The sequence below is a fragment of the Castor canadensis genome, chromosome 7, assembly GCF_047511655.1.
Source record: "Castor canadensis chromosome 7, mCasCan1.hap1v2, whole genome shotgun sequence".
Taxonomy (NCBI): domain Eukaryota; kingdom Metazoa; phylum Chordata; class Mammalia; order Rodentia; family Castoridae; genus Castor; species Castor canadensis.
The window spans coordinates 157,172,762-157,187,146 of record NC_133392.1 but is presented as its reverse complement, the minus strand read 5'-3'; the positions used below and the strand labels follow the sequence as shown (position 1 = coordinate 157,187,146).

General features: G+C 38.7%; 1 protein-coding gene across 9 annotated transcripts in view; it reads right to left on the bottom strand.

Annotated features, from left to right (window-relative positions):
- The window catches only part of Rere (arginine-glutamic acid dipeptide repeats), a 379,832-nt gene that overhangs the window by 128,841 nt on the left and 236,606 nt on the right, over positions 1–14,385 (bottom strand). The window contains exon 1 of one of the 9 annotated variants that reach the window (XM_074081439.1): positions 4,721–11,522. The exons of the other annotated variants lie outside the window; for them this stretch is intronic. Coding sequence (XP_073937540.1) covers positions 4,721–4,746 — 26 coding nt within the window. The 5' untranslated portion in view covers positions 4,747–11,522. Of the gene's footprint in view, positions 1–4,720; positions 11,523–14,385 lie in introns of those variants that run through there. 9 annotated transcript variants of the gene reach the window in all.

Genomic DNA, 14,385 nt, shown 5'->3' with positions numbered 1-14,385 from the left:
TACCCCATCTCAAAAATAACCAGAACAAAAATGGACTGGAGGTGTGGCTCAAGAAGTAGAGCACCTGCTTTTCAAGGGTGAACCTAAGTTCAAACTTCGGCCCCACGTAAAAAGAACCTTAGGCCTAAAGAAGTAAGAGCACTCGTGAGAGGTCACAGAAAATTAAATACTGAAGAGGATTCCACAGAAGAAAGCCACAGAATTAGCTCTCTCAACGGCTTCTTCTAAGTATAATTCAGAGTCCGAAACTAAGAATTTAGGTATTAGCTGAGGGACAATGCTGATAATAAGTTGCGGCAAATATGGCCTATACATGTAAGAATGTGTGGATTATATCAGGAAAACTGTAGTTAAAAAAAAAAAATTCAGCCAGACACCAGGGGCTTATGCCTGTAATCCTAGCTACTCAGGAGGCAGAGACAGAAGGATCACAGTTCAAAGTCAATCCAGGCAAATACTTCTCAAGACCCTATCTCAAAAAACCCATTCACAAAAATAGGGAAGGTAGAGTGACTTAAGGTAAAGGCCCTGAATTCAAGCCCCAGTACTGCAAAAAAAAAAAAAAAAAAAAAAAAATCAGAGCTGGGTGTGGTGGGTACATGCCTGTAATCTAACATACAAAGAGGATTCAAGACAAGGGTACATAGTGAGACCCTGTTTCAAAACAAAAAATGGCTTTTTAACAACAAGTAAGAAAGATCTGCTTTCCAAGTGCTACAATGCCCTTACTCTATTGTCTAATTTCTTATCTGCCATACCTCTCTGCCATTCTGTAACAATGTACAATGTATTTGGCAGTGACATAAATTCCGTCCTATTCTAGGTTCCTGTGGACTTGACTTTAATCATTTGTTGCAAAGATAGAAATGACCTGAAGGACTACAGCCTAACAAAGGTGCACATACACATAGATCAAGCTGTAATAAACAAACTTAAGGAACTTTGGGCTAAGAAGCATTTCTACAACATACATCTAAAGTTCTCTTTGGTTCCCACTGAGGAGACTGAAATGCTATAAAAAGCACAACCAATGCTTAATTCCTCTTCACTGCAAATCTGTGAATATGGGAAGAAGAAGAGGCAGACAGGCATTACCTAGCACTAGGGCTTCTCTATGTGTCTTAGACGCAACTAACTAGAAAAAGTGGTAAGAAAAAATAACACTCTATGTTGAACTCACCAAATGTTATGATATGGAACAGTACTTCTTTAAATATTTCACTGCTGGTGTGATGGCACTTATCTGTAACGCCAGCTAACTGGGCAGCTGAGGCAGGAGGACTGCAAGTTTGAGGCCAGCCTGAGCAATTTATTGATAAGTATGTAGCTCAGTAATAGAGTGCTTGCCTACCATACGTGACGCCTTGTGTTCAATCCCCAGTGTCAGGGGAAAAAAATTCCAGAAGGCTAAAGATAAACAACTCAAAAAGAGTAAGAAGAAAGCAGATCAGTAAACATACTGAATTAATTACCTTAATTCCTACAACTGGTGACCATAAACAATAAACGTGTTGTTGAGCTAATCATATCTACAAAAGATTGGAGCTTAGGTCTTTGAATTCATAGTAATGTACTAAGTAACTATATAACAAACTTTCATATCATTTTTACCTAATCTTTACAACTATGAGGAATATTTGTCTGTATGATCCATGAGAAAGCCGAGGTTCGGAGGAGAGAAACAGCTAGCCTGATGTCTCTTATTAGGTGGAATTTTAGACAGTATCCAGCTCCAAATCAGGACTTTCCTCTTAACCCTCATGTCATTAATTTACTGAACATATTTAGGCCAAAGATCCATTTACCAGACACTCTCTTGGGAACAGAGACTATGAGATCAGACATGATCCCTGTTCCAAGGGCTTAAAGTGCAACAGGGAACATTATTAATCAAATAATTACAATAAAATATTTAGTTAAAAAATTTTATGGACATGATCTCTAATTATCCCAGCTATTTTACATCTTAAGAGATTCAGGGCATCATAAAACATACAACAGGAAAAGATTCATCATATCTCAGATTTTAGACATGTACTCAAACACCTATACATGTCCACATCAGAAACTACCTGATAGAGATCATTCACAATTATCTAGGCTTATTCAGAAGACTCATAAACGCCTACATTTAAAATCTTCCTTTAATCGTCACTTTCTGTCTTCTATCTCATCCTGTCAGACATTTGTTTTCAAGTGTAAGAATGAATACCTCTTTGGAGGAAAGACAGCTTGGTTCAGTAATGACCAAAAAATAAAACAGAAAGGAAAAAGAATCAGGAACAAAGAACAACAGGAGAATCACAGGCATGGTAAAGGTCAGGCCTCAGGTAAATCAAAGTCTTCTAATTAAGAAGATAACACACTAGACAAAAGTCAAGAAAATGGTGAAATGCAGAGCTGTGCAAGGAGATCAGAAACAAAGTGCCAATGAAACACAATCAAGTGCATCCCAGCTTTCCACCAAAGACAGACTACAAAACACATGCTGACAGAAAACACTTGAAATACTAGGCCCAGCTCACATTCTCACTCAAGACTCTGCTAGAATGACATGAAAAGCTGGTAACAAGGTAACAATTTTGTAAACTTGTATGCTCTTTGGAAACGCATACTTTCTATGTTCTCCCAGGACAAAATACTCTGAATGAAAATGACTTGGACCTTCTCAAATCTCCAACCTACACAAACCCCAGAAGTCCTCATCAACCAGGACTGTAACTTCCACAGGCTGGTCTTTCACCTCCACCATCACCAGAAAAGCCCTAAAGCAGGAGGCAGTTGGTCAGTAAACAACATTCCAAAAATATTTTTCCAAGATAGGAAAATACAGAACAAATGCACACAACACAAGAAATACTGCTGGTGACTTATTTTATTAGACATGCAGGAGAAAAAAAAAATGACTCTGAAGGCACAGAGATACTCCACAAGTCACAGCCAGTAACTGTGAGTCACGTCCAGAAAACCAGGTGGCTGTGCCCACGTTTCATGAATGCAAGTTCGCACCAGGCACAGGGCAGGCCAGCCAAAGAAGCAGGAGAACCCTGACCCACAGCTAATTGGCTAGGAGAAAAACTTCCTGTTCACATTTTATTTGCTAAATATAGAGAAAGTGTCAGTGTCCAGTTGCTCGGGGCTACAGAAAAGATGATTTCTTTAAAAAGATAGAAGTAAAAGGGAAGAGCCAGTGGTGGTTCTAAGTAGAGTAAATAAGACAAGTCCTGGAAGCATCGATACGTGGTATGGGAAAAGTGTGTGCCTGTACCAAACTTCCAAACACAATGTTCAGATAAATGTGATCCCAATGGGCAGACAGCCCTCACATGAATAGAAAGCAGATCATAAAAGTAGTAGTAAATGTACTAACCCTAAATTATTCTCCTTGGTTGCAATTCCAAATTTAAACCTTTAAGAATACAGATGAGATGCTTCAGTTTCCAGTGCCAGAATTCAACAACATTAGCTTTGCTAAAAACGTTCCCCCAAACCAGGGGCCTCCTCCGGCAAGAGCTGACCATGCACGACCCATATTCATGTTATACAAACTAAGGGCTTCCACAAATAATTTCTCCTTTGGATCAATACACAGTAAATTCCCACGCCTATGACAATTTTTCATATTATTCAATATTGTATGCTTTCTTTCATATGAATGCATGAAACTTAGACGCTCTTTCAAATTTTGTTCCAAATCCTATTAGAAGAAAAAAGGAGAGAAGAAATAGTGAGAAGCAACTACTATAATTCAAAAACTTCACTCAATATCTGCTTGAGTAAGATTTCAGCTGGTGCTAAATCTGCTTATTCTGACTGGTCCTTCAATTAACCATGGTGAGAGCCCTCTGGAGAGCCCTCTTCGTAAACAAGAAGTACAAAAGGCACAACTTCATCCTGGGTAGCTAGCATTCGGTCATCAAGTGTGGGCACCAAAAGGCTGTGTCAACACCTCTGCCTTTTCAGGAAGTAACTACTCTCCACTCACTTCATAGAATTCGTAAGTCACAAAACAAAATACATACATACAATAAGTGCTATCCTATTCAAAATGAACATACATCAAAATAAACAAAACACCTGGGATCTCAACTTCTAACACAAGTTAGAAGTAATGGCCAAGCTCCTCATAGAAACTGATATGATAGGCCTTTCTTTCACTTTTAAAAAAATACACTCCAAGTAATACAGATGGAACCACAATCTGCAACTATTCTTTGCATGTGTCAAATCATGAAAATAATTTGTTCTAGCAAACAGGCTCTCAATCAAAACAAGTTCCACCCACCTTCAAAGCAACCAATAGCTGCCCACCTACCACCCTTCCTAAAACATCCAAACAGAGGGACTCTTGGGCCCAAGCAATCCCTGCCACTCACACAGCAATGAGGAGGCCTGCAGGTTTGCTCTGCAGGTCTTGACAACAGACAAGCTCGGCAATGAACACCCAGCAGACTCAGGTTAAAATCACAACAAGAGAGGGAGCAATAAGGGGAAAGGAGGAAAATGGGGACAGAGGGACCCACAAAGCTTCACATTCCACATTTGCTTAATGCATCTCCGGGTAGACTCCATTCTTGGCTGTGATTTTACGCTTCACACCACCACCTACATGGCCAGCCGGGCTGAATCAAAGGCTCCTGGAAACACGCACTGTGAATGATGAAATGACTCATAAACATCTTCACAAGTGTTTCGGTGAGCCAGAGGAAGATAAGCCTACCTGCAGGGGCTGAATGGATCGTCCATGACTAACAGAGGCTGTGGTGAGTCTAGCTGGATTCGTGGACCTGTACTTACTGCAAAAATTCTGCCCTTTTCTACTCTAACTACTCAAAATGGAGGCACATGCAGTCTGAGAGACCTCACAGAGCATTCACTGAGCTTGTGCTATGACCTAAGCCTTCACGCAGAACGCAGAAACTTCCCCTCACACTGACAGGACTGAGCATGTGCTGTGACCCTCCCTCATCCACACACTGTCTCTCCACAATGCAATCAATCTCAACCCTGCTGTTTCCGTAAATAAAGCCCAGCCAACAGACTCTGCAGCTTCTCCCTGCACACTAAGCTAGTGTGCAGGGAAATGGGGCCTTAGAAAGGGGATATGAGACAGCCAACACTAGGGAACTCGGCAAGCCAAGCCACGGAGAGGCTTCAGTCAATACCTTGCTCTGTCAAGACAACAGCAAATTTTGCTTTGTCTTTTTTATTTTTACGTAAGAGGTGGTTTTAATTAGCAAGCTCTCCAACAACAAAAAAAAAGTAAGCTTAATTAGCAGAAACAATGCAGCACATTTTAAAATATATCCATAGCTACTTAAGAGAAGTAACTCCACACATTTCTTTTGAAACCTTAAACATCTGGAAAACGACCAAACAAGCCGGGCAAAGCAATGAAGTACTTTGAGTCACACAGTGACTGGCACTGTCACATAAGCACAGACATGATGTAGAGGGTATGGTAGTTAAAGAATATTGCATTTAATGCAAAGAGCTTAACCTTCCTTAGAGAATGTTTCCTATAGTAATGATAGCCCATTCAGGTCTAGCTTAAAGAAATGTACTTCCAACAGTAAGAAGGGCAGGAAGATTCAAATGTAAAGCTGGGGGTATGACTCAGCAGGAACACACTAGCATAGCATGCACACAGGCCTAGGTTTGACCCCAGCACAGCACACACATCTGAGCACATAAAAACCTCATTGGAGGTCTCTTGATTTAACATGCTAAGCCAATCAGAATGATTTCAATCAAAAAGATTTCTAAAGCCACACAATCAAAGCAACCCCATCACAGTTATACTGAGCACCATAGCCTCTCATTGCTCCTACTACCAGCCAACATACTTTCTGTTAAAACCCTTAGAAACATTTTATGCTTTCTCCTCCAACCTGTGCCTCCCATGAAAAGGCAAAGTGAGGTGTTCTATGTAAGAAACTCTAGTTTGATGTTAGGCTTAGTTTTCTGCTTACAAGCAAAGAGATGATTTTACATAATATTTAGTCACAGTTGAAAAGAAAAATGTAACGGAGGCCATGAACATCCCCCAAATCATGAAGGACAAGGTAGGGTTTTCCAGAATCGTAATGGGGAGTCAAAAAATTAAAACCTGTTCAAAAGAACATTCAGTGCCCTGAAGATCTTTACAGCATAGCAAAATTGGTCAGATGTTCCTAAGAACTCCTGTGTATGTTGTGAAATACACCTTTAAGACTATGATTCAATAAACTCTTACCCTGTGAAAAAGTTAAAAAAAAATTACTTTCTGAAAACAAAAGCAATGCAGTTAGAACCTGGCAACCAAATAACATGACCAGCACCGAACACTGAGTTCCCTTTCACATGGAAAATGCCTAAAGAAATCAACACAAAACATTAACTTAGTAAATTCAACATTGCTCTGAAAAAACATAGGAACTGTTATATGGAACACAGTATATAAAGTTACTGTAACAAGAAAAGAAAATACTACTTTCAAAATTATAATTCTGATCCCACTATATGCCCTAGGTGACAGGGGACATCACCAAAATCCCTTACTCTGTACTGGATCTCAGCAGGGATCCTGGTCTATTTCAACATCTTCTTCACTGTCTTTCTTGGCACTGGCATCTCACAGCTGTCCCTCACATGCCACGTGGACAGGCATCCCTTTTCCCTGTCACCCCTCAGTGGCAGCATATCGTGGGGTGGTGTTCCAGACCTCCTCTCCTTCACACTCTTTCCTATGGAGAGTTTGCACCCAGCACTCTGGCTACCTTTCTGGGAGCAGCTCAGACCTCCAACAGTCCTCTACATTCCACTAGCTGTCCCTTTCTGGGCAACATCCTATCATACTAGATGGGAGCTCTTCCAGGGCAGACTACTATCTCTATCACCTTCACTGGAGCCGCTCAACTCTTATATTTTGTACATTTAAAAAAAAATCGGAAGCATTAAGAAAGGCACAATGTCACTTACATGGTATTCCTTGGCAAAAACTGCTGAATCTGAACCTAATTGTGAAGAAACAAACTTACACTGAAGATTATTCATCAAAACTGGCTCCTACTCTTCAAAAAGGCCAATGTCATGAAAAATGCAAAAAGATGAAGAAACACGTGATGAGAAAAGAAGACAAATTACTGTGAGGATCATTATTGGAAAAACTAACAGATTTTGAATATAGACTATTTTGGACTACATGGTATTAAATCAATGTTACCTTTTCTGATTTTGATAATCACACTATGGTTAAGTATGAGAACATTCTTATTGGAAGCACACATTAACGTATCTGGGGGAAAGGAGCTTGAGGATGGCAATTCATTTCCAAGCAGCTCAGGAAAGGAAAATACTGCATAAGCTATATGTGGTGGTATGTGCCTGTAGCTCAAGCCACCCACGAGACTGAGACAGAAGGACTGCTTGAGCCCATGAGTTCAGGACCAGCCTGACAACACAGAACGACTCTGACTCAAAAAAAAAAAAAACCCATTAGAGAGCAGCAAAGCAAAAATAGCAAACAAAAGAGTAATGAAGTAAAAACAGAAAATAAAGCAAATCTGTAGTGAGCAAAGTTAAAAACACATAAAAGGAAAAAAATTAATGAAGATACGACAAAATGTTAACAATTATTGAACTAAGTAAAAAATATATGGACATTCTATGTATGAACTTATAACTATTCTTTACGTAAAATTCCAAACTGAAAAAAGTTAAAGTATCTAAAATAAAACATACTGTCCTGGCCCTTGACCACCATTTCCTGTGGCCTCTGATACACAGACAGTCGGACAGTGACTGGTCTGACTGGCTATCAATGCCCATGGGGCTCCAGATCCCACGGCAAAGTTACCTAACACAGCTCCAAATTCAATCCACCCTCAGAACACAGCAGTAGTCTCCTTATCAGAGAATCTCCAGTGTCCTGAACTTTTGTGGCTTAGTAATTATAAATAAACCACCATGTCACTTTTAACTATAAATTCCAATTCCAGACATGGAGCTCTGTTTCCTTTGACCCAGCCTCGCTTTATACCAAGTATACAGCTGGTACTCCACTCAGTTCTAAGGGTGGGCCTCCAAGACCCTAAGCTTTGTTTTCTGTAATGGTCCTCTTAAAGACTAGATGCCTGCTTCTGATGGTTACTACTGGACCTGATTCCTGCCCACATCATTTGCGTGCCTGCAGAGCCACACACATAACATGTGCACCCTGGCTGCCCTATTGCTTCCATCTGTGGCTATTGCTTGGGTCTTCCACAAGTCCTGTCATCTGCAGGTGAATCTATACAGTTTCTGGATTCTGAACATCCCTTGGATTCTGAACATCCCTGTCTCCTCATCTCTAGTGAACACAGGTGAAGAATCGGCACTTCTAAATAGACTAAAGGGGAGCTGGATAGGAAAGATGAATGTATTATACAAATAGAATCTTTAAATTTAAGAATATTTATTATAGCTGGTGTTCTGTCAGAGCTGGGTGCCATAACCCACACCTATAATACTAGCTACTTGGGAAGCTGAGATCAGGTGGATTGCAGTTCAAGGCCAGCTCAAATAGTTCATGAGACATCATCTCCAAAATAACCAGAGTAAAGTGGACTGGAGGTGAGGTTCAAACAGTAGATCACCTGCTTTGCAAGCACAAAGCCCTAAATTCAAACCTCAGTCCCACCAAAAAGAAATGTTTATTAATGCTGACCAAAATACCACTTTGTCCACCATAATACTTAATTTTTTTAGTGAACAGATAATTTATGTTTTCTTTACTAGCAAAAAATTTTAAAGCAGAAATACCAATGCAAACAGCAGAAAGACTTGGAAAGAGACATATTCCATTTAATTTCCAATTAATACTCACTTCACTTCAGGAGAAGGGCAGTTTCCACAAATAGCTGGTCTAGTTTCATTTCCCAATTCTTATGTATAGAAATGAAACTGGGTTTACACACACATAGATCTGATAACCGGGAAGCTTGTTTGATTTCTCTTACTTGTTTTAACTATTTGTTCACAGGTCTTCTCAGATTTTCCATGCTAAAATCATTTTATACCTTATTGATAAAGGTTCATTTCTTCACCTCCCCTATTTTCATTTTTAAGTCACAATGAACATAAGAATTCTTATATTGTTTCTGAGTTTAGAGGCAGAACTTCCAAAATTCTGCCTTTAACTATGGTGCTTACTGTAGGTTTTTGGTAGGTATTCATTCAGCTTGAGTTTCATCCTGTATTTAATTTCATAAGAGTTTCCCTCCTAATAATGAACATTCTTCAGCTTATCAAGTGCTTTTTCTGTATCAGGATGACTGTATGTATTTTTTTCTTCTCCCATATGCTTAAGTGGGTAAAAAAAAAAAAAAAGCTAACAGATTAATATTAAGACAGTTTGTATTCCATAACTTGGACATATATATTTCTTGTAATTTGTTACTATTTAAGTATTCCATATCAATGTTTATAAGACTGAACTATAAACTTCACTTTTTTACCTGATTTTAATACAAAAGTTTTACTAGTTCCATAAATGACTTGGAGGACCTGCACCATCTTTCTCTGTTCTCTAGAACACTGATAGATTCCACCTATAAAATTTGAGTCTGATTTTTTTCTCTTTGGGGGAGGGGGAGATGAGATGAAAAGGAAGTGTCTTGTGCAAATTATGAAAACTACCTTTAAAGGGAGAAGTCATGTGGTTTTTACCCACTTCCTCTTTCTTCCAGAATGGAATCTGGATGTGGTGGCCACCATCTTGAAATACAAGAAAACAGCTGATGACCCAAACTCCTGTAACAGCCTATAGGATTGCTTCCTTTCAAACTTTGCTTACATGAAAAAAAGATACTTGTAGCGTTTGAAATTCTTGGCTATGCATCTTGTTACTTGTTTAATCTGGCCTTTTTTATTTTTTAGGTACTAGGGGCTTGGACTGAGGGCCTTTAACTTGAGCCACTCCACCAACCCTATTTCATAATGGCTTTTTTTTAGATAGGGTCTCCAGAACTCTTTGTTCGGGCTACCCTTGAACCTCGATTCTCCTGATCTCTGCCTTAAGTAAGTAGGATTATAGGCGTCAGCCACTGGTGCCCAGCTGTCTGGCTCATATTGATGGGGCAGAATTTCTTCTAATATTTTGTCACTTCAGATAGAGAGTCAGCATTCATTTTGTGTGTGTGTGTGTGTGTGTGTGTGTGTGTGTGTGTGTGTGTGTATGTGTAGGCAGTACTGGGGCTTGAACTCAGGACCTTCACCTTGAGGCACTCCACGAGCCCTATTTTTGTGAAGGGTTTTTTGTTTTGTTTTGTTTTTGAGGCAGGGTCTCAAGAACTATTTGTCTGAGCTGGCTTCGAACTGCGACCCTCTTGATCGCTGCCTCCTAAGTAGCTAGGATTACAGGTGCGAGCTACGAGCACCCAGCACCAAGGATATTTTATTGTAGAGATCCTGTACATCTTGAATGAGGGTGTATCCCTCCAAAAACCTTTTACTTATGCCTCTGCCATGTGTTCAAGAGGGGTTCAGGAGCATATATTTTTAGGATCCTAAACAGATACTAAGCTTCCCAGTCACTTCCCTCTAAATCAAGAAATATAATCTAGTTCACACTTTCACCAAGAATAGTCCTTCAGTAGTCCTAACTTTCTTCAATTCCTTAATCCCTTGAGATCAATATATCCTGTTATAGAGACCAGAAAACAACCTGACTCCAACAGTCCTTCCCATGAGCTGCTAAAAGAGCAGCTTACTGCTTTGGTTTTCAGTTTCTCTTATCTGGCGCCCAGCTCTGCATATACATGTTTTATTACATTTTATTCAACATTTGTAGGTGTTTTCTGTCAAAAGGTTATTGAAGTGATCAAATATGGGCTTTGTCCTATTTTATTTAAGTTCTTTTAACATCAGTAAGCTGTGTTTCCAAATACATATGTACTCTCAATTGTGTCCAATGTTTGTCACCTAAGGTAATGTTTTTGGGATTTCAAATGGGATGACAGATGAAAAGCAAACAAGAAAAGGCTTATATCCAGCTCTAGCTACTTATCCCCAAAAGTTTCAAAAGATGATTGTTTAGCTGTGATGAATAGACAAAGGTGGACTTTTGCTAAAATGAAAGTAAATTACGTAATGTCTCAAGCCCAAATTAATTGAAATAAATGAGTTCAAGACTCTCAGCTTTTCAGTTAAAGTATAAAGTTGTATGTTAAAAAGAGATGGTCCTACTGTTAATAACCAAATATTGTGTAAACTATACATATCCAAAAACATAAAATACAAAAGTATATCAATTATGGGACTTCCATGTGATGGTATACTAGGTGGTTATTATAAATATTTTTGTGAAACACTAATGACATTGTATTTGTTTATAACACATAGAAGGTTAATAAAGGAATGCATGACCATATGCATATTGTGTATATACAACATTTTAATTATAACCTTAGTATATATACATACAACATATACACACCAATAGATATTCAAGAAAAAATGCAAATATGGATTAGAGAGTAATGTATTACTTCAGTCTGTTTATCATTTAAATGTGTCAAGCTGTTCTCTAGTAAGCACATTCTGTTTTCTTCGTAAGTTACTGGGCATGGTGGCTCATGTCTACCATCCTAGTACTCGGGAGGTTGAGGCAGGAGGATGATGAGCTCATGGGGCTGACACTGAGAAAAGAGGGGAGTGGAAGGTTAAAAGTTATATTCCAACGCAGCTCAAAGAATATTAAATAGTATATAAATCTGTAATGAAACAATAGATGAGAGCACAATATTCAGAGTTAAAGAGGCTGGGTGGGGTGGATCCCCTGTCTACTAACTATATGCTTTAGGTAGTTATCTAATATATAAATTTGCATAATTGTAAAATAAAAATATTATCAACCTTACTAAGTTTTTATGGGAATTACAAAAAAGAATGTAGCACAAGTTGTTATCCATGCACCTTAAACACATGGCATTACAAATTTGATTCCTAGAGATCATACTTGGAAATGTCAAATGTTGGCTCTACTCAAACCTGATGTTGAGTATCTTTTTTTTTTACCCCCAGTACTACTGGTGTTTGAACTCAGGACCTCAAACTTGTTTAGGCAGGCACTCTACCACTTGAGCCACTCCACCAGCCCATTTTTGTGTTGGGTATTTCAAGATAGGGTCTCATGAGCTATTTGCCCAGGCTGGCCTTGAACCACATTCCTCATGAACTCAGCCTTCCAAGTAGCTAGGATTATAGACATGAGTCACTGCTGCCTGACGTGATTTTGAATATTTTAATGCCTGGTTAAAATGTTCAGAATTTGATTTTTTGGTTATCTTGTATATTTATGTAATAGCAAGTAAAAAAGCTTATGCTCTGAACTTGGTGGAGTTTGAGCTCTAGCCTTAGCCTCTGCTGGCTGTGTGGTTGTAAGCAAGTGACTATACTTCTCTGAGTCTAAGATCTTCAAAACAGCAGTAATAATAACAGAGGGAAATAAGATCACACAATCTCTCCCTGCCACCTTCCCTTCTTGATAATGTAGCTCCTTATTTGGCAAGGGGAAACAAAGGAACAACTCCCTGGGAAAATTCATACTTGCTCATTAAAAGGAAAAAGTCATTATTTCTAATCTTTTGTTCTTATTAGGACTTCATTTACTACTCCTTCTTTCCCCTCCAAAATCAATGGCCTGAGGCAGGAAGGCAAGGAGACCCTTTCCCAGGAATGGAAGACAGAGACTCGGAGGGGCCAGAACTTAGTAAAGAAGGCACTGGCTAGGCATGGCAGTACAAGCCTGTAATCCCAGCACTCAGGAGGATGAAGCAGAGGATCGAAAGCTCAAGGCCTGCCTAGCCTACATCGTGAGGCACTGCTAACAAAAGGAAAAGGAAAACAAAAACAAAAACAAAAACGGGGATGGGGGGTAGAGAGGAAAAGTTAGAAAGAATAAGAAAAAGGAGGCGGGGGGGTGGGGGTCACTGATCCTTGACTGAATACTGAATGCTTGGAGGGGAGGCAATGGGAAGATGGGAAAAGGACAACCAAGGTTTCAGCAAAACAGGTATGCTATATAGGATAGGTTCATTTACTATAAAAAATGGAATCCATTACTCAATAATTTTTTTTCATTTTGGGATCTCTCAGATTTTTCATTAAAATATTATAAGCACAAGAAAGTATTATTTCACATTACTCCAATTATCTATTCATTAAATATTGTTGAGTGAATTTCATTATGGTCAGTAAAGAAATTAATCTTATGTTCTTTGTAATGTTGCATATTTGCAAGAAATTCTGTAATTGCTATTCCAGGCAGAGCCAAAAATCCACAGTACTCAGAACTCTTTGTCAGCAGTCAATTAACTGCCTACCTGATAGAATCATTATGTCCTAAGAAGTACCATATGTTTTGCTTTTGTACTTAATACTTTACAGGATTTTAATTTTTTCAATCTTATCTTTAAAAAAAGAAAAATATTACTTCTGCAATTACCATGAAGTAACCAAAACAAGTTTACAAAAGTTACTTGCAGAGTAACTTTTGCCATTCCCACTTTATTCATATGGAAACAGAGTCCATGAATTGCATGCCTTACCCAGGGACACAAAGGTAAAGTGGTTACATGGGTTTAGAACCCAGGTACTCCAGATCCACGAGGAGAGATCATTCTAGGAGGCTGCTCTTAAGTCAAGGAACAAACAGATAAAATGGCTATAGGTTCTAGACAAATGAAAAAACCACTAAGGATAATAAAGAGAACCATAATCGTGACCCTATTCTCATCTCTTTTTTACAAACTAAGATCAACTGTTCATAAGGTCTAACTGGCATTATTTATTAAGAACTCTGAGCTGAGATTTATTATTTGACTAAGTTCTAAGCAGATTTTAGATCATGCTCTTCAAACAAAATGAGAGCACAATGATATTATCTTGCAGAGTATGCTGACCACAGAAATAAATTTGGGATGAATCTTGTTCACATAAGCAAAAGTGAACACTCCCTGCATGCAGAAACGTCAAAAACAACCTTGGAGAGCAAAGCCAAATTGTCTAAGGACTCAAAGCTAGGTCATAGCTGGACAAGGCTCTCTGATTTGTCAGTCTATTGTAGTTTGTATCTTGCTGGGACAGAAACATCTGCCCCCAAAATTTCTGCCCATTAAAATTTTGTTCCTTAAATGTCAAGAGTAGCACTAATATAGAGTTGCAATTCCTTACCTAAGATCCTCAGAGTAAGAGATTTTTCAGAATTCAAAAGAGTTTAGATTTTACTACTATAGTAAAATATATCATATTGTATCTAACACCCCACCAGTTATCTGAGTGATAACTCATATCCTACCACATTTGTATTTTTACAGTAAGATTTGTGCAAATTCTCACAAAATACACTAAATTAAAAGTAAGATA